The 19671-nt window shown below is 44.0% G+C and overlaps 1 protein-coding gene across 1 annotated transcript in view; it reads right to left on the bottom strand.

Annotated features, from left to right (window-relative positions):
• The window catches only part of LOC137562768 (kelch repeat and BTB domain-containing protein 8-like), a 103520-nt gene that overhangs the window by 47307 nt on the left and 36542 nt on the right, over positions 1-19671 (bottom strand). The window contains exon 7 of the mRNA XM_068274436.1: positions 18970-19197. Within this exon, the coding sequence (XP_068130537.1) occupies positions 18970-19197 (228 nt within the window). The remainder of the gene's footprint in view (positions 1-18969; positions 19198-19671) is intronic.

The following is a 19671-nucleotide window of genomic DNA, read 5'->3' on the forward strand; positions in this document are numbered from 1 at the left end:
AGCCTCAGTCAGACTGACTTCCGCTAAACCAGGACTAGGATGGGAGCAAAAAACAACACAAGCTGCAGCTAGTGCCCACAAGGAAATGGTATCGGCAGTGTCCAAGGAGTGGCAAAGTTTTCTGACACCCAGGTGTCAGGAACCGGCCCCGCGGCGCACGTGCAGATACGGTTCCCGACTGCGGGTTTGACCAGATCAAGCGGGGAGCAGCCTTATTCAAGCTAAAACAAGGCTGTGACCCCTCAGAACACTTCTCACTGCCACCACTAGCAACCTGCTAGACCCAATCCCCACTCTGATGTCGAGCTACTCACACTGGCGTTTTTGTTCGTTGGGTTAGCTGCACGGTTTACGCCAACGTATGACAAACTCCCCACACACACGCACAATTGCAATCTTACACTGTAGTGAAGCAAAACCACTAACAGTCGTTCCGAACAATACTGTTAGCCACTCCGAGACTTCCCACTCTGCTGTCGAGCGCAGAAGTGCCCCATACACACAATGCAATTACAATCTTATACGGTAGTGTTGCTCAATCATACAATTAGGCATGGACTTATACACAGTTACACTTCAGTCTCTTCTAGGCTATGGGTGTTAGTTTAGTACAGCAGAAGTCAAACTTATTAAATAAAGATTTCATATTCCAGGAAAAAGGTGGAACAATGCAAAAAATATATACAAAAGATTTACAAAACAAAGTTAAACGTTACAAAATAAAAGTTACAACGATACACACGAGACAAGTTGCAAAACTAAAAGAGAAATGAAAACGTTACCAGCGTAGGTTAGAACGTGGTTGGCGGGAGAACGCCGTTTCCGATTTGAACGAGATCATCCCTAGCTATGCGCTACCTCCAAGAGAAGATGATCTGTGACTGTCCTAGCTGCTATTTTATAGTCCGCTGGGTGGCTTGGGGCATGTAATGTTCCGTCCCCAAAACTAATGGAATTTCCCAGATTGTGACATCACGGTCTGCCGAGCCCCTTGTCACATCTGGGCTAGCTGTGACATGCAAATTTCAAGGCTTTTCCTGTCACACTTTGCAGACTTTAAAGCAATTCAAACACTTCATCTTTCCAGACTGAGTCTGATTGTAGATTTGGTCATATCCTTTCTGTGATATGCAGCTTCAAATGTTTTTACTGTCCCAATATTCAGATAATCAAAAAGGACTTCCCCACTCCAGGTGACAATTGATTAAGGCTTCCTCAACATTCCAGCAGGCTGTCATATGTAAATTCCAGAGTTTTTTGTTAGCCTTTGAAGTTCCCTGACTCTGTCCTGATTTGTATATTGGGACAATGGGGCTTCTAATTAGCTCCCTGCTCCCAAAGGAACTGAGGGTAAATGTATTCCACACTGTCATACAGACAAGTACAGCTTCCCCCAAAGCCAGATGACAACACATACATACACATCCGGAGTACACAGCAGACAGGAAAATGAAAATATACTACTGTATTATCCCAACATCATAGCGAGCTATAATATCATGACACCAGGCAGCAGCCCACAGAACAGCGTTCGCGCAGTTCCACCTCCAACACCGCTCGCCTGCAGAGGATGGTCAAGGACTACATGTCAGATGGCGTAGCCGTGTTGAACGATCCATCAGTCCACTTTAATTATTGGGTCTCTAAGCTAGACACCTGGCACGAACTGGCAATGTACGCAATAGAGGTGCTGGCTTGCCCTGCCGCCAGCGTTATGTCCGAACGTTTCAGTGCTGCCGGATCGTTACAGATAGGCGTATCCGCCTCTCCACAGCAAATGCAGACCGTCTGACACAAATACAAATGAATAAATTGTGGATTGGAACCGACTTCGCAACACCCCCCGACCAAGCACCATGAACATCTGTGCTGGGTTAGCGTTGCATAGGAATAGGACTGCTTTTCAGGAATATCTCCTTTGTATAATATTTATCAATGCATGGCGGCAAAATGCATTGGTTTAAAGTGAACCTGTGGAGAATGAGATGGAGGTTACCGTATTTATTTCCTTTTAAACTATACCAGTTACCTGGCAGCCATAATGATCTATTTGGACGCAGTGGTGTGTGAATTAAACCAGAAAGAAGTATGCAGGTAATCTTGCCAGGTCGGACATTATTGTCAGAAACACCTGATCTGCTGCATGCTTGTTCAGGGTCTATGCCTGAACGTATTAGAGGCAGAGGATCTGCAGGACAACCAGGCAACTGGTGTTGCTTAAAAGGAAATAAATATGGCAGCCTCCATGTCACTCTCACCTCGGGTTTACTTAAAGAGACTCTGAAGTGAGAATAAATCTCGCTTCAGAGCTCATAGTTAGCAGGGGCATGTGTGCCCCTGCTAAAACGCTGCTATCCCGCGGCTAAACGGGGTTCACCCGCAAACCCACCCCTGCAAAACTTGGTCGTGGCTTGGTCGTAAATCTTCTCTTCCTGGAGGCAGGGCTAACAGCTGCAGCCCTGCCTCCAGTCGCGTCTATCAGCGGCGCATCGCCGCCTCTCCCCCGCCCCTCTCAGTGAAGGAAGACTGAGAGGGGCGGGGGAGAGGCGGAGATACGCGCTGACAGACGCGCGTGGGGCAGGGCTGCGGCGGTTAGCCCTGCCCCAATGCGGAAGCGCTCCCCCGCTGTTCGGAGGGGATTTGGGGGTGAAGGGACCCCCGTTAAGCCGCGGGATAGCGGCGTTTGAGCAGGGGCATGTGCTATCTATGAGGTCTGAAGCGAGATTTATTCTCGCTTCAGACTCTCTTTAAGTATGCATTTTGTCCTCATGCAAGGCCTGGGTTGTGTCAGAAAGCGTGGCCTTGTTCTCCTGTTGTACCTCCTCTTCCATCCTGTGTGCTGGGTTAGCGTTGCTGGTCCCATTGGTAGGACTGCTTTTCAGGAATATCTCATTTCTATTATATATATATATATATATATATATATATATATATATATATATATATATATCGATGAATGGCAACAAAATGCATTGCTTTAAGCATGCATTTTGTCCTCATGCAAGGCCTGGGTTGTGTCTCAAAGCGTGGCCTTGCTCTCCTGCACCTCCTCTGCCATCCTGTGTGCTGGGTTAGTGTTGACGGTTCCATTGGTAGGACTGCTTTTCAGGATTACCTAATTTCTATTATATTTATCAATGCATGGTGACAAAATGCATTGCTTTAAAGAGAACCCAAGGCGGGGTACTACTGACAATGAAATCCGCATACAGAGGCTGGGTCTGCCTTTATCGCCCAGCCGCTGTTGCTATACAGATCCCTCCTAAGCCCCCCCTGCGCTCTGCTATCCCCCATAAATCACAGCCGCGCTGCCGACATGCAGCGTGTCACAGCGGGCTGTGTTTACCGCTGTATTGTCAGTCTCGGCGCTCCCCCCGCCTCCTGCATAGCTCTGGTTCCCGCCCACGTCCCTTCCCTCCTCGCTGATTGGAGGGAAGGGACGCGGGCGGGGGGAGCGCTGAGACTGACAATACAAAGGTAAACACATTTATGGGTGATCGCAGAACGCATGGGGAGCTTAGAGGGATCTAGATAGCAACAGAGGCTGGGCTATATAGGCAGACCCAGCCTCTGTATGCGGATTTCATTGTCAGAGCCCCGCCTCGGGTTCTCTTTAAGCCTGCATTTTGTCCTCATGCAAGGCCTGGGTTGTGTCACAAAGCGTGGCCTGGCTCTCCTGTACCTCCTCTTCCATCCTGTGTGCTGGGTTAGCGTTGCCGGTCCCATTTTCAGGAATATCTAATTTCTATTACATTTATAACTGCATGGCAACTAAATGCATTGCTTTACGCATGCATGTTGTCCTCAGGCCAGGCCTGGGTTGTGTTTCAAAGCATGGCCTCCTCCTCCTGTACCTCCTCTTCCATCCTGTGTGCTGGGTTAGCGTTGCCAGTCCCATTTTCAGAAATATCTCATTTCTTTTACATTTATAACTGCATGGCGACGAAATGCATTACTTTACGCATGCATGTTGTCCTCAGGCCAAGCCTGGGTTGTGTCTCAAAGCGTGGCCTTCTCCTCCTGTACCTCCTCTTTCATCCTGTGTGCTGGGTTAGCGTTGCCGGTCCCATTGGTACTACGACAGCTTTTTAGGATCTTATTCCCCCCCCCCCACCACCCACACACTATTTCCAAGCCATTTTGCAGAAGTTTCCCTCATTTTTTGTGGTTTTTCTGGCCTGCAAAGCAGGAATATTTGGGTCCCTATTGACTTCCATTATGTTCGTGATTCGGCACGAATATACCGAATATCTGGACCATGTTCGGCCGAACCGAACCCGAATATCTGGATGTTCGATCAACACTAGTGAACAATGTGCCCTAACATGCCTGATGCTAAATGATAACCTGATCATTAAGAAATCAGACAAAGGGGGTAACATTGTATTAATGACAAGGGAAGCCTACATTACTATGTGTAAAAAACTTCTTGATGATAAGAAACCATTTAGGAAATTATCAAGTAATCCCACTATGGTCTTTTATGGAGAATTTGAGGTCCTCCTTAAAACTGCACGGGATAGGAACATCTTGGATAGGAATGGCTTTGAATGCATTCTAAAAAAAGAATCCCACTACCTCCACCTTTTATTCACTTACCAAGATACACAAGAATGCTGCCCAAACACCAGGGTGTCCAATTATTTTTGGAAATAATTGTTTAACTGAAGGTGCAAGCAAATATGTGGACTATTTTTTAAGACCTTTAGTTGAAAGCCTACCCTTTTACTTGAGACACCATGGATCTGCTGAATAGAATACAGAATATTAAGATCACAAATAGTGTCCTATTAGCTAGCCTAGATGTGGAATAATATACATCATTATCCAGGCCTCAAGGCGGTGGACTATTTTTTGAGGACACGTAGCACACGTTAGAGAACATTCAGTATTTTTACTACAACTGTTGGAATTTATTCTGACTCGAAACTACTTTTTATTCCAGAATCAGTACTACCTACCAGTGATGGGTTGTGCCATGGGCACAGCTTGCGCACCTTTCTTCGCCAATCTATTTCTAGGTTGGTGGGCGGATACTGTGGTCTTTGGGGAGGATTTGGTGGTATATGCATCACACATTCTATTCTGAGGCCGTTTCATAGATGACATCTTCATCTTGTGGGACGGCCCCAGGACGATGTTTGATTTTGTTGGACAGTTGAATCATAACGAGATTGGAATGCTATTTACCTATGAGACCAGCTCAGACTCTCTTAATTTTTTGTATGTACAGATTAGTAAAAACTGTGATGGAGGTCTCAGCCACCAATTATCTGTTAAGTTGGGATAGCTACCATCCAGAAGCCCTAAAAAGGGGGATCCCAAAGGGCCAATTACTTCGAGCAAGGAGGAACTGCTCAAATTCAACTGATTTTAACAGAATGTACAGTTTTGGAAAAAAGGTTTCTCAAAAGAGGGTACCCCAAAAAGTTGTTGACCTGGCAAAAAATAAAGCAGAAGGTGTCGTAAGACAGACGAAGATTTACATACCATAGGGGAAAAAATTTGGGAGACACATTAACCCACTCTTACCTCCATTAAAAATGGAAAAATAGGTGGCATTAAGAAAACATGGTTGGAGTCCACCTTAAAAGGGATGCATAAATGTAGCAGATGTAAAGCCTGCGCACATGTGGAAAGATGCAAGAATTTGTGTTACCAAAAAATGGAAGGTCCTTTAATCTGTTTGACTTTTTCAACTGTGAGACTGAGGGTGTTATTTATGCTATTAAATGTCCATGTCCTTTTCTATATATTGGTGAAACAACTCGTGCGGTTAAAACACGTATTATGGAACACCTGGGAGATATTAAACACACAAGGAATACCTCAGTCAGACACTTTCTTGAGAAACATGATGGTGACCCCTCAGTTTTAAGATATTGGGTAATTCAACAATGTAAACTAGGCCCGCGAGGGGGCAATCTGGACCTCCAACTTAGACAATTAGAGGCCCAGTGGATTTATAGGCTGGGTACTTTGAGCCCTGGAGGTCGGAACGACGGCTTTCCTTTCGCCCCCTTCCTAGGAGTTCAGATATATAAACCCATATTCTTTGTTCCTTTGATCTTTATACTATGTACTGCTATGTGTGATTGCCTAATACTTACCTCTTTTGTTGTTCATGAAGTATTCATATTGTAGGTGTAACCGGGAGACCGATTTCTCTCCACCTACTTTTACTGTCCTTATACCCCCTAATTGGTCCTTGTTCCATTTTAGTGACTAATAATTTGGAGGCTGCCTTGCTAACTTATTGTGCTTTCTCTTTTGCCTAATTGTTATTTTGTTCTTTGATCATAGGTGTTGTATTATACCTACACTTAGCATCCATTTAGGGCATATATTAGTTCACAGTTTGCACATTGTATTGATACTAGTGGTTGCCAGGGAACATGTAAACAAACGTAATGTTGTATTTACGCTCCACGCACTACATCTAGATATGCAGCAATAAACGACTGTATGTCCGCACCTATGTTACGCCCCCTTACCCCATCATGACCAATGGAGTGGGCATCTTTCCCCCGTATTTCCGCTCCCAGTGTAGTGCCAGCCTAGCGGTACGCGTGACGTCAGTATTGAGGCACGCGCCTTTGGCCGGCAACTCTCCTCCATGTTACTATTGGGGACCAATCAGAGACGCGGAAACACGATCTCTGTCATCTCCGTATATTAGGCCCATAAGATGCAGTTTATTTTAGTCTCCAAAGAAAATAGGCAATGTTGTGTATAACACTAAGCCTCCGAAAGGCAGATAGGAGCATTTACCACTTTAGGTGGTATTACATCGAACTAATAGGGACCTCTTGTGATTGGCCAAAACTTTGAGTGATTCTCTATAGGACCAATCAGACGTTTGGATGATGGGGGCGTGTTCACATGTGACCCAGTCCCCTCCCTCAAGTCCTAGATCTGGTATAAAAGGACTGAGGAGAGGCCTTGGTCATTTGGCTGCTATCATACAGCTATTATGCTACATGATGAACTGGTTTATTAATAATGTATATACGCACCTTAGCACGATTTTAGCACTTTGCACGTTAGCGCTTTACCCTTGAAAAAGCTTCCTCCGGGAAGTGAAACATGTAGGGTTTTTGGTGGGGGTAGTGTTTATGTATATTTTGTGTGGGCGAATTTTGGAGGGTTGTGAGGCTTTCACCTCATATGTTATATACTTACCATAGTATCCTTTTTCGCCTGCTCAGTCATTTTGAATGTTTTTACAGCAGTTACTGTTGTTTTAATTTCTTCTAATAAAAGTTGATTTTTAGTCCTTATTTGGTGATAATATATGTGTAAAGCAGATTGTGAAATACTCAGACTGGCCCGTCTGGCACCAACAACCATGCCACGCTCAAAATTGCTTATATCACTTTTCTTTCCCATTCTGACATTCAGTTTGGAGCCCAGGAGATTGTCTTGACCAGGACCACACACCTAAAAGCATTGAAGCAACTGCCATGTGATTAGTTGATTAGATAGCTGCATTAATGAGAAATTGAACAGGTGTTCCTAATAATCCTTTAGGTGAGTGTGTGTGAGATATATTATATATATACATTGTTCCCTACTGACTAAGAGATTCAGCCCATTTACAAGAATTGCTACAGCCTGTAGTAAATGTTTAGCAATAGGTAAATGAGGAGTCAAACAGCCAAGATCCAGGCAGCTTTACATGCTGAATGGATTAACTATTCTCTTTTGAAAGAAATACTAAAAAGGATTAGTTTATTTTAGATTATCAATGAAGCAATACCTATCTGTTGCAGTATAATATACTGTATATTCTGGCGTATAAGACTACTTTTTAACCCTAGTAAATCTCCTGAAAAGTCAGGGGTCTTCTTATACGCCGGGTGTCATTGATGCTGGGTGATACGCCCTCTATCCTGTTACCACCTCTCAGATCACGCTGCTGAGGACTGTAGTGAAGCGGTGCAGGCACACAAGTGGGAGATTTGAGAGGCAGAGAAGAGGTAAATAGGATACAAGGGTGGGACAGAAGGGTGAAAAAGTTGTGTTTTATGGGCACAGTGCAATCGATTCTTCCATACCTCTCTGATAAACAGGGAGAGCTGACCAATCCGCTTTGGGAGAGGGAGAGTTGACCAGTCAATCACCTCTATCCTGGGTACCACATACAGTACAGCACTAGTATCTGTTCATACATAGCACCAGTATATGATGAATTTTTTTTATTTATTTTTATTTGGTGTGCGTTAGAGTATATCCCAAACTCTATATTTTAACTGGAAAAGTTGGGGGTTTGTCTTATACGCCGGAATATACGGTATATATTTGCTCAAGGACCAAGGAAAAGAAAAATAATTTAACTTCTATAATGCCAATTTTTATTATCTATCTATCTATCTATCTATATATTTAATTCTAATAAATATAATTAATGTTATAAGCAAAGAAAACAATTTAGGATTGATCCATGAGATTATGTGTACACACATGCCCAATTCTAATTGCTGTATATGTGACGATAAGCCTACATTATATCATTAATTATCATAATTTGAACATCAACACAAATGAGTTCTTCATGAGAAGTGTGTCACTCCACCATTTAACAATTGATACTGACTTAATTCAATGCAGATCATCAATAATGCGCTCATACGGAATAGATATTAAATATTAGTTATGTCCTATCTCTTGTGTAAATTTAACTATGATATATTGTAATGGAGTGCACGAGACATGCCTGTTGGAGGTATGCATGTGTAAACGCAAATATGTATTTGTACATGTGTCCCGCGATAGAAGCACACGCTATTCACTTCATAGTAAAAGTAGATATTATATTTCTCATAGGGGTTAATGGAATACGTTTTATAAGGGCGTCTTCTTTCCCCGTCATTCTAAAGCCCAATCTACACGATAAGATTCTTTGTGCGATTCGATTATGATTCTATTTACGATCCAATTAAATCCGACATGTCCGATCGGGATTCGATTTGATTCAATTCGATTTGCCATTGTTTTGCAATGGCGAATTGAATCGAATCCCGACCGGACATGTTGGATTTAATCGGATAGTAAATAGAATCATAATCGAATCGCACAAAGAATTGTATCGTGTAGATGGGGCTTAAAATTTTGGAAGTCAACTGGGTAATCATCAGAATCCCAGAAGTATAACAATGGCTCCAAGCCGACTCTGTGTATTCACAAATAGACTGTATTTACTGAACGTGTACCCATTCTTTCTTCCTGGAGAATAGTAAATAATACTTAATCTCATCAAGCTGAGGGGACATAGGTAAGATTTTATTTTAATGTGATCCAATAATGTCAAGAGAATAACCACATGACAGCATAAATCATTGTTGAATCAAGAGTGTCCCTAGTGGAGAAATCCAGTATTTAACTAAGTTAAAGGAGAACTGTATTGAAAGGGATATGGAGGCTGCCATATTTATTTCCTTTTAAACAATACCAGTTGCCTGGCTATTCAGCTAATCCTCTACCTCTAATACTTTCAGCCATAGACCCTGAACAAGCATGCAGGAGATCAGGTGTTTCTGACAAAATTAGACAGATATGACAAGATTATCTGCATGCTTGTTTCTGGTGTGATTCAGACACTTCTTTAGCCAAATAGATCAGCAGTGCTGCCAGGCAACTGGTATTGCTTAAAAGGAAATAAATATGGCAGCCTCCATATTCTTCTCACTACAGTTCTCCTTTAAGGGTTCATTTGAAAAAAACACCCACTGCATGCTGATTTGTTGAAGTGATCATCTCCTGGGCAGGATTATAGATAGGGATGAGAATACATTCTGAGGGCCTAGTCATCAGAAACACAACATCTGAAACACATCTGAAAGACACCTAGAGGGAGACATTTTGAGACCGGAGACATGCCCAAGGCATTCATTTGGTAGATATAAAGGTTTTATTATTATTATTATTATATTGATATTTAAGTAGTAGCTTGAATATTTGGTTATTATATTATGATTATAGAAACCGAAAAGGGGCGAATTCTTTTAAAGTGCACACTAAAAGAATTCACCGATATTAATTTTTCTATAGATTTTTTTCTATTATAAAGTTACGACATTCAAGCTGCCGCTTAAAGGGAAGGTTCAGGGAGGGGATAAAAAAAATAAAAATAAATTTCCACTTACCTGGGGCTTCCTCCAGCCCGTGGCAGGCAGGAGGTGCCCTCGCCGCCGCTCCCGGTGGTCTCCAGTGCCCGACCTGACCAGGCCAGCTGCCAGGTCGGGCTCTTCTGCGCTCCATTTCCTGGCACTTCTGCGTCCCACGCTGGCGCGCTGACGTCATCGGACGTCCGCCGGGCTGTACTGCGCATACGCAGAACTACTGCGCCTGCGCAGTACACGCGTGGGACGCAGAAGTGCCAGGAAATGGAGCGCAGAAGAGCCCGACCTGGCAGCCGGGTCGGGCACCGGAGACCACCGGGAGCCTGCGGAGCGGGCACCTCCTGCCTGCCACGGGCTGGAGGAAGCCCCAGGTAAGTGGAAATTTATTTTTATTTTTTTAATCCCCTCCCTGAACCTTCCCTTTAAGGGAGAAATAAGTAGTTTACTCAAATAAGATCATGTCTTCCTTCTTTTCCCATATGCAATTCTGTTTTAAAATAGATTTTGTTTTTGCCTTATGAGGGGACACGCCCAGATATAATATATGCTGCCTTATGCCTATCTTTTTAGCTAAAACTTGCTTTGAGGGTTAGTCAAATTGTTTAAAGCTGAGTCATAATTGCAGAATATACTGTATATGGTAGTGCAGATGCAAGATAGGTCAGCCATTTTGTCTCCATATGTCCTGTATTGAACTGCATAGTTGACACGCCCTGTTTTCAGTTAATGGATAGCATGTTGCATTGTTTAAGTTGTGAATTGATGTTTTATAAATAAGCTTACCACCAGAAGTACTGTATACATTTTAGGCTTGATTCACAAAGCGGTGCTAACAGTTAGCATCCTGGTGAAAAGCCCCTTATCACGCCTAAACTCAGTTAAGGCATGATAAGTTTAAGCACCAACTGGGTTAGCACCGCAATGCACAGCTGATCAAAAGTTTTGCGCTAGCAAAGTCTGGTGCACTTCGCATAGAGTTTAATGGCGCTGCTTTGCGCGCGGGACTTAGCACGAGATCTAAACTTATCTAAACTTATCACGCCTAAACTTATCATGCCTAAACTGGCTTTTCACCAGCGTGGTGCAATGGTTATCACGCCTAAAGTCTTTTACTGGGTTAGCCCCGCTTTATGAATCGAGCCCTTTGTCTGAAAAATAACTAAAGGTAGCCATACACTGGTCGATATGCCATCAGATTCGACCAACAGACAGATCCCTATCTGATCGAATCTGATCAGAGAGGGATCGTATGGCTACCTTTACTGCAAACAGATTGTGAACCGATTTCAGCCTGAAACCGATCACAATCTGTTGTGGTGGTGCTGCCGCCGCTCCTCCCGCCCGCATACATTACCTGCTCCGCTGGTGCGACTGCCCCCGGTCACCGCTCTGGTCTGCTCTGGTCTGCGGCATGCTTCCCTTCTCCCTGTCTGGGGGAAGTTTAAACAGTAGCGCGCCCTCTTCTGTTTAAACTTCCTGCCGGGACAGGAAGAAGGGAAGCATGCCGAAAACCAGACCAGAGCGGAGACGGAGAAGAGCGGAGACCCGGGAGTCGCGCAGGCGGATCAGGTAATGTATGCGGCTCTATTGCGTCGGTAGCGATGTGCTCTTTACCCGCGGGCGATCGACGGTTATTTTTCGCACGGCGCGATCGACGGGATCGGACGGAATGGATCGAAATTCGGCGTGTAGCGTGAACGATTGGCAGCAGATTCGATCCCAGTGATCGAATCTGCTGTCGAAACGGGCGCAAATCGGGCCAGTGTATGGCCACCTTTTGTTTGAACCTGAAGTATAAACTTGGTTGCATGCTTTCATTGGATTATTATATTTATGTAATAATTTTTTTTTATTATTTGTTTGTTGCATTCTTTAATATCTGTACCAATATAACAGGAATAGGTCAATAAAAAAAAAAAAAAAAAACAACAACTTGTAAAGCGGGCATATCTGTATATCAGAGATCAAATAATTTGGGAGTCCTCCTGCCTATAGAAATCTTAAATTATTTTGATATAGTCACAGCTTGTGTGACATCATCATAGCAGTTTAATAACCATGCCTTAATTTGCTAAATTTGCCCGACATTATAGATGTTAAAACAAAGAGATGTGAATGGTTGATGTGGGTTACTAAACTGTGCCGAGTTATACTGTAGTGTAACCATTGTATACCAGACGGAGCTTTACTAGGACACTGGAACTCCTAGTGGAATGCAACAGTGACACACAGGATAAAGCTTGCTCTATGGTGAGTAATGGAGGTGGCTCCAACTCACCATATGCCTACCTGCACAATTAGTCTCTCACATGTGTGTCCCTTTTTCTCACTCTGCCTCTCTCATTAGCTCCTACCTCTTTCATTCTCCTCAGGGGAGCTGTTAGGATGCCAGAATGTCTGGGGCAACTGTGCAGCAAAAAGTAGGCATGGCCATGCATTTTATGGGCATGTCCAAATATATGGGAACCTATGAGGGGCCTTTTCTTATCAAATAAAGACCCTAGGAACCTAATGGTGTCCATACATTGTACAATCTTTTCATTTTTTTTTATTAGACAATTTTGTTCGATTATTCCGCTAGATTGAATATAAAGGTTTTTCCAACATGTCCGATCGGATTTTTATTGAAAAAACAGGCTGATTTTTTGTTTTTCTTGATCTAAAAAAAAAAAAATATTTTCAATTCGATCATTTTGGTTGAATAAACAGGAAAATCTAACAATTTATTGTACTGTGTATGGGCACCATTAGACACAGTGATAGATAGATAGAGAGATATAGATAGAGATAGAGAGATATAGAGATAGAGATAGATAGATACATATAGATGGACAGACAGACAGACATATAGATACAGTAGATAGATAGATATAGATACAGACAGACAGACAGACAGACATGCAGACAGATAGATAGATAGATATTACTAGCTGATGACCCGGCGTTACCCGGGTATGTATTTGGCTGCTGTTGGCTTTGCCCACTTTTTCTAACCCCAACGCACAAACACTCATAGATCAAGTTTATGAGCTTTGGGGTCTTTGGCATCAATAATTTGTATTTTTCCATTGAAATGAAACAAATCTGATAGGCTGTTTGTGGCTCCACCCCCTCTTCTGAATTTGAAGCCCATTCACCCAATGACCAACTGTACCAGGTTTGAGTCGCGTGCCATTAACGATGCAAGAATGGCAGCAATTTAAATATTCTCCTTGAAAAGCAATAGGTGAATTTTGATTGGCTTTTGTAGGCTCCACCCACTTTTCTGAATATTTATCTTAATCACCCAGTGACCAACTGTGCAGAGTTTGAGAACCCGGCCATTAACAGTGTAAGAAGGGCTGCAGTTTTCATTTTCCAAGTGAAATTTGTATTTGGCTCTGCCCACTTTTTGTGACCTTGACATACAGTCATTCAATAAAGTTTGTAAGCTTTCAGGTTACTGGCATCAAAATTGTGTGAATGGAAACAGTTTATCCAGCAAAGTGATCTGATTGGCCATTTGTGGATCCTCCCTCTTTAGTGAATTTGAACCCCAGTCACTTAAAGAGAACCAGAGATGAAGCACCCTCATGTATTTTATTACATTTATCAGTGGGAACATGACAGTAAACACCTACCCTGCTTTTAGTTTCATTGTTATCTGCTTAATTAGTCTATTAGCAACTGTGATAAGAATCCACTGACTATTCAGTCGAGGTTTGACCTGGATCATTATAGCTGAGTCACTCTTCTGTGGAGTCCTTTCAAGCCCAAGCCTTCCCCCTCCTGGCTTAGATCTTCTGCTTTGCATACTGAGAGCTGTTATGACTGGGAGGGGCTGCTGCTCCTGAGAGAGAAGCTCTGTGGCTGTAATATGATCCCTGTGTGCTCTGTGTGCACTAGATTCTCATAGGAATGAAACTGCAGTTATTATCAGTGACACTTCCTACAGGCAGATCATACCAAAATGAAAGCACATAGATGAAAGGCTGCATTTAGCCTAGATAGCAGCATAGTCTCATATAGCCAAGACAGCACATCCAGAACAACTCATATAACCCGGAAGGAGAAGGGCTATGAGCCGGCGGCCATATTTGATTTTTCCTGGAGCAATAATGGATAAAAAAAAAACACTAAAAAAGGCACACCAGAGCGGCAAAATTATCAGGTAGAGCATTTATTCTTTACAAGCTATCAACTGATATGTTTATTTTGTGTGAAACGTTCATCTCTGGTTCCCTTTAATGACCAACTGTAGAAGGTTTGAGGCCTCTGCCATTAACAGTGTAAGAATGGGAGCAGTTTAAATATTCCTTTCGAAAATCAATGGGTGAGTTTTGATTGGCTGTTGTAGGCTTCACCCACTTTTCTGAATATTAATCCCAGTCACCCATTGGCCAACTAAGTCAAGTTTGAGAACCCTGTCATTAACAGTGTAAGAATGACTGCAGTTTACATTTTCCCAGTGAAATTTGTATTTGTCTCCGCCCACTTTTTGCTTTCATTCATTTCATTTAAATCCGTTCAGCCATTGTTACCTGTTTGAGTAACAAACATCCAAACTTTCACATTTATAATATTAGTGAAATGTATTTCCATAGTGATGTCACTCCTATTTTCCCATGTAAAAAGCTGTCTGTTTTTGGCTCCGCCCACTGTTTCTAACATTGACATGCAGTCACTCAATGACCAAGGTTATGAGCTTTGGGAATTACCCTTGGCATCAATAATTTGCATATTCTCATAGAAATTAAACAAATCTGGCTGTTTGTGGCCCCACCCCCTTTTCAGAATTTGAATCCCAGTCACCCAATGACTGACTGTACCAGATTTGAGGCCTCTGCCATTACTAGTGAAAGAATAGCAAATATTCCCCTTGAAAAACAATAGGTGAATTTTGACTGACCCACTTTCCTGAATATTAATCCCAGTCACCCAGAGAACAAATGTGTGAAGTTTGAGAACCCTGCCATTAACAGTGTAAGAATGGCTGCAGTTTATCTTTTGCCATGTAAAAAATGTAGTTGTTGGCTCCGTCCACATTTCCTAACCTTGACATACAGGGCCATATGTAATTCACTTTTTCACCTGACTTTTCTTCTTGGAGATAATTTTTCAAAATTAACCACTTGCCGACCGCACACTCATACCGTGCGGCGGCAAAGTGGTAGCTGGAGGACCAGCGACGCACATCTGCGTCGCCAGGCGCCTCCCTAATTAATCAGGAAAGGACGCTCGTGCGAGCGGCCGTTTCCTGTTAGATCACGGAGCGGGTCTCCGTGAATAGCCCGCTGATCGCGGCTCGCAGACTAAATGTAAACGCAGGAGACGTTTGTCTCCTTTGTTTACATTGTACGGCGCTGCTGCGCAGCAGCGCCGTAAGGCAGATCGTCGATCCCCGGCCAATCAGCGGCCGGGGATCGCCGCCATGTGACAGAGGACATCCTGTCACAGGCTGCATAGGACGGATAGCGTCCTGTGCAGCCCGGATCACCGGGTGGAGAGGTAGGAGAGAGAGGGGGGAATTTCGCTGCGGAGGGGGGCTTTGAGGTGCCTCCCCCGCAACATGCCAGCCGGCAGGAGCGATCAGACCCCCCCTGCACATCATCCCCATAGGGGGGGAAAAAAGGGGCGATCTGATCGCTCTGCATGCAATCTGATCTGTGCTGGGGGCTGCAGAGCCCACCCAGCACAGATCATAAAAAACGGCGCTGGTCCTTAAGGTCCTTAAGACCCGTAAAGGCTGGGTCTTCAAGTGGTTAAAATAACTTTTCAGCACTTTTCAACTAAAAATGCACCAACAAGTAAATGAAAAAGTACTATCAAAATAATTTTAAGCATTTTCTTTCTTTCTGATAGCTTAAAATGCATTTTATTGACAAATTTAAAAATATCACCCAGGAGAAAACTCGGGTGAAAAAATTAATTGCATATGGGCCACAGTCACTAAATGACCAAGTTTATGAGCTGTGGGGTCCTTGGTATCAATAATTTGTATTTTCCCATGGAAATTAAACAAATCCAATTGGCTCTTTGTGTCTCCGCCCCCTTTCAGAATTTAAACCCCAGTTACCCAATGACCGACTGTACTAGTTTTAAGGCCTCTGCCATGAAGAGTGTAAGAATGGCAGCAATGTAAATATTCTCTTTGAAAATCAATAGGTCAATTTTGATTGGCTGTTGCAGGCTCCACCCACTTTCCTGATTATTAACCCCATTCATGTAGTGACCAACTGTGCCAAGTTTGAGAACCCTGCCATTACCAGTTTAAAAATGGCTGCCCACTTTTTGTAACATTGTCACTCAGTGACCAAGTTTGTGAGCCTTCGGGTTACTGGCATCAAAAATGTGTGAATGGAAGCAGTTTATCCAGCAAGGAAATCTGATTGGCTGTTTGTGGCTCCGCCACCTTTAGTAAATTTGAACCCCAGTCACCCAATGCCAGACTGTGGCAAGTTTGAAACCTCTGCCATTAACAGTGCAAGAATGGCAGCAGTTTAAATATTCCCCTTGAAAATCAATAGGTGAATTTTGACTGAATATTAATCCCAGTCACCCAGTGACCAAGTTTGAAAACCCTGCGATTAACAGTGAAAGAATGGCTGCAGTTTAATTTTTTTCATTTTAAATGAATGGCTGAAATTTGATTGGCTGTTTAATGCTCCACACACCTTTCCTGGATTTGTAACCTCAGTCACCAAGTGACCATCTGTGCCAAGTTTGGGGACTCTGGCTTCATTACTGTGAGAATAGCAGCCTTTTACATTTTTTTTCATTGACATGAATGGGTGAAATCTGATTTGTTGTTTGTAGCGCAGCCCGGGTGTGCAGGGGGGACATGAGACCCCCAGAACATATAATTCCAGGTAGTAAGGGATCTGTATACCAAGTTTCGTTCAAGGTGTTTGAGTGATTGCGGCCAGGGGTGCTCGGATACCCTTTTCAAAATCCGAATTGATTCAGATCTGGATACCAAGATATCCGGATCCGAACTTTTTGATATCCGCGTACATGCGGATATCCGAACGCATTATCCGGGATATCTGGGCGGATTCGGATATCCGAATAGAAAACCGGAAGTGGTCTTTAAATTGCTTCTAAAACTTTTTTAGGGTAAATGAGGCATGTAGCATCATGTTTTTTTTTTAAAAGGAAACACTAATTGATTATGTGGGGACTTAAAATCCCCTTCCCTCCCCCCCCCCCCCAAAAAAAAAAATGGCTGTAAATTAACATCAGGACTAGGTTCCAGACAGCGGTCGTGCAGACCGCATTGTGTCCAAAATCCAACCGCACAACTGGGACATGACAGTTTTCAGGCCAGACACCTCCAAAAACTACACAGCAATTGTGTTTTGGGTTAAATATGGGTGTTATCAGTGGCCTGTGGCACCCTGGCGGTGGGAGCAGCACAGGCATCAGGAGCAGGGTAATGCAGCAGCAGGTGTAACGTGTGCCAGGAGCATGCCGGACGTGGCACTTGGCACGTGCCAAGTGCCACGTAGCGTTGGTGGTATCACGGCTGTAAAAAAATTGTGAACCAGGCGGCTTAGTTAGTAATAGTTAATCAGGAGGAGCCAGGAGGTTGTGGAGGTGGTGGTAAGGCAGGCATAGTGATTCCCAGCCACTTCATGTCCACCTCTTACCAACAACAGGGAAAGACTCACCCAACAGGGTCTGGCGGCAGTTTTTCCTTGCACGGGAAGCGATGGAGGGAGTAGAGGAGGCCACTGAGGACTAGCTACCTGAACACAATTCAGTACAATATATCATTACTCATTAGTCTTCTGATTTCCTTGATCCCTGATGTCCTTAAAAGCTTAACTAACAATGTAAAATTTATGTGTGGTTTAGCTTTAAAACATACACGTCAAATCTGGCCCTCGGAGACATCAGATTTGGCCCTCAGGTGGGTTCCCCACTTTGGACCACTAGAGAAGTTATGTTGGAGGGTAAGCCCTATATCACCAGGGAAGTCATATGGGGAGGAAGAAAGCACTGTGGAGACACTATGGAACTGTATAGGAGAGGGAGGGGGCCACCAGACACCAGGGAACTGTATAGGGGAAGGAGGGGGTCACTAGACACCAGGAAATTGTATAGGGAATGGAGGGGGGCTATTAGACACCAGGGAATTTTATAAGGGAGAGAGGTGGCCACTAGACATTGAGGTTGGCCCGCGACTTGATCCCAGAGCTGACACCCCTGCTTTAAAAGGACACTTAAACAAAAAAAATGACTTTTACTCACCTGGGGCTTCCAATAGCCCCCTGCAGCTGTCCGGTGCCCTCGCCGTCTCCCTCCGATCCTCCTGGCTCTGCTGGCAGCCACTTCCTGTTTCGGTGACAGGAGCTGACAGGCTGGGGACGCGAGTGATTCTTCGCGTTCCCAGACACATTAGCACCCTCTATGCTGCTATATGGTATATGCTATAGCAGCATAGATGGCGCTATTGTGGCCAGGAACGCGAAGAATCACTCACGTCCCCAGCCTGTCAGCTCCTGTCTCCGAAACAGGAAGTGGCTGCCGGCGGGGCCAGGAGGATCGGAGGGAGACGGCGAGTGCACCGGACAGCTGCAGGGGGCTATTGGAAGCCCCAGGTGAGTAAAACTCATTTTTTTGACTTAAGTGTCCCTTTAAATTGTAGGGAAGGCTCTGGTCCAGTCTGGTGTCAGGAAGTTCTATTTATGGCTAAGAGGATGATGACGAGGAGGAGGTCCAGCTTTGTAAGAGGTGTTGAAAGTACTGCACAGGCTGAGTCCAGTAAAGTAGGCGGGTGGGAAACAAGGGTTAGTATATTGAACATAAATTCCCCCGTTCCTGTGTGAATGTATCTCCTCTCTGTGTTACACATCACATGACTCACCTGCTGCATTGCTCCTGCATGGCTGTAATCTGCAGGCGGCCAGATACAGTAAACAGATCCTCAACATTGTCCAAAGTGACGGCAGCCTCACCGGTGTATATGAAGTGCAGGATGGTCTCTATGATGGAAGCGGAGACATCTAGGAGAGAAACTTCTCCTTGCTGAGACTCTACCATACAGGTGGTGAACATGGCTAGGAAATAGGGGCTGACTGAGGCCAGGACAACCCTGCAGAGACACAGAATAGATATCAGCACATCTCTGGAGCACAGCTGTCCCTGTGATTGTCCTACAGCCTTGCTTCAGTGGGTGTGTATTGCCTTTGTTATAGTGACCCTGTAGTGTCCATACCCATACCTTGTCCAGTCATGTGATGCAGGTGGGGGGGGGAGGGGCGGAAACATGTTCTCCAAGAGGGGATGTGGGAAGTCTGGGAATTACGCCTACAGTGCCTAGTGGGGTGAATCAGTTAATTTGGGTGCACATCCCATTCATTGAATCAAGCACCACCACAGACCTTGATTTCATTTTCAGCAATGGTGGCACTGAGTGAGCGAACTGACCACCAGAGTTCAGCTATTATATTGCCAACTGCACACTACTGTTATTAGTTATGATGAAGGATTATTGGCTACAATGCTTGGTTATACAGGTAGGTGCTAGGTGTAGATGGGGAAAGGTACATGTTAGGCATACGTATGG

The sequence above is a fragment of the Hyperolius riggenbachi genome, chromosome 3, assembly GCF_040937935.1.
Source record: "Hyperolius riggenbachi isolate aHypRig1 chromosome 3, aHypRig1.pri, whole genome shotgun sequence".
In the NCBI taxonomy this organism is placed as follows: domain Eukaryota; kingdom Metazoa; phylum Chordata; class Amphibia; order Anura; family Hyperoliidae; genus Hyperolius; species Hyperolius riggenbachi.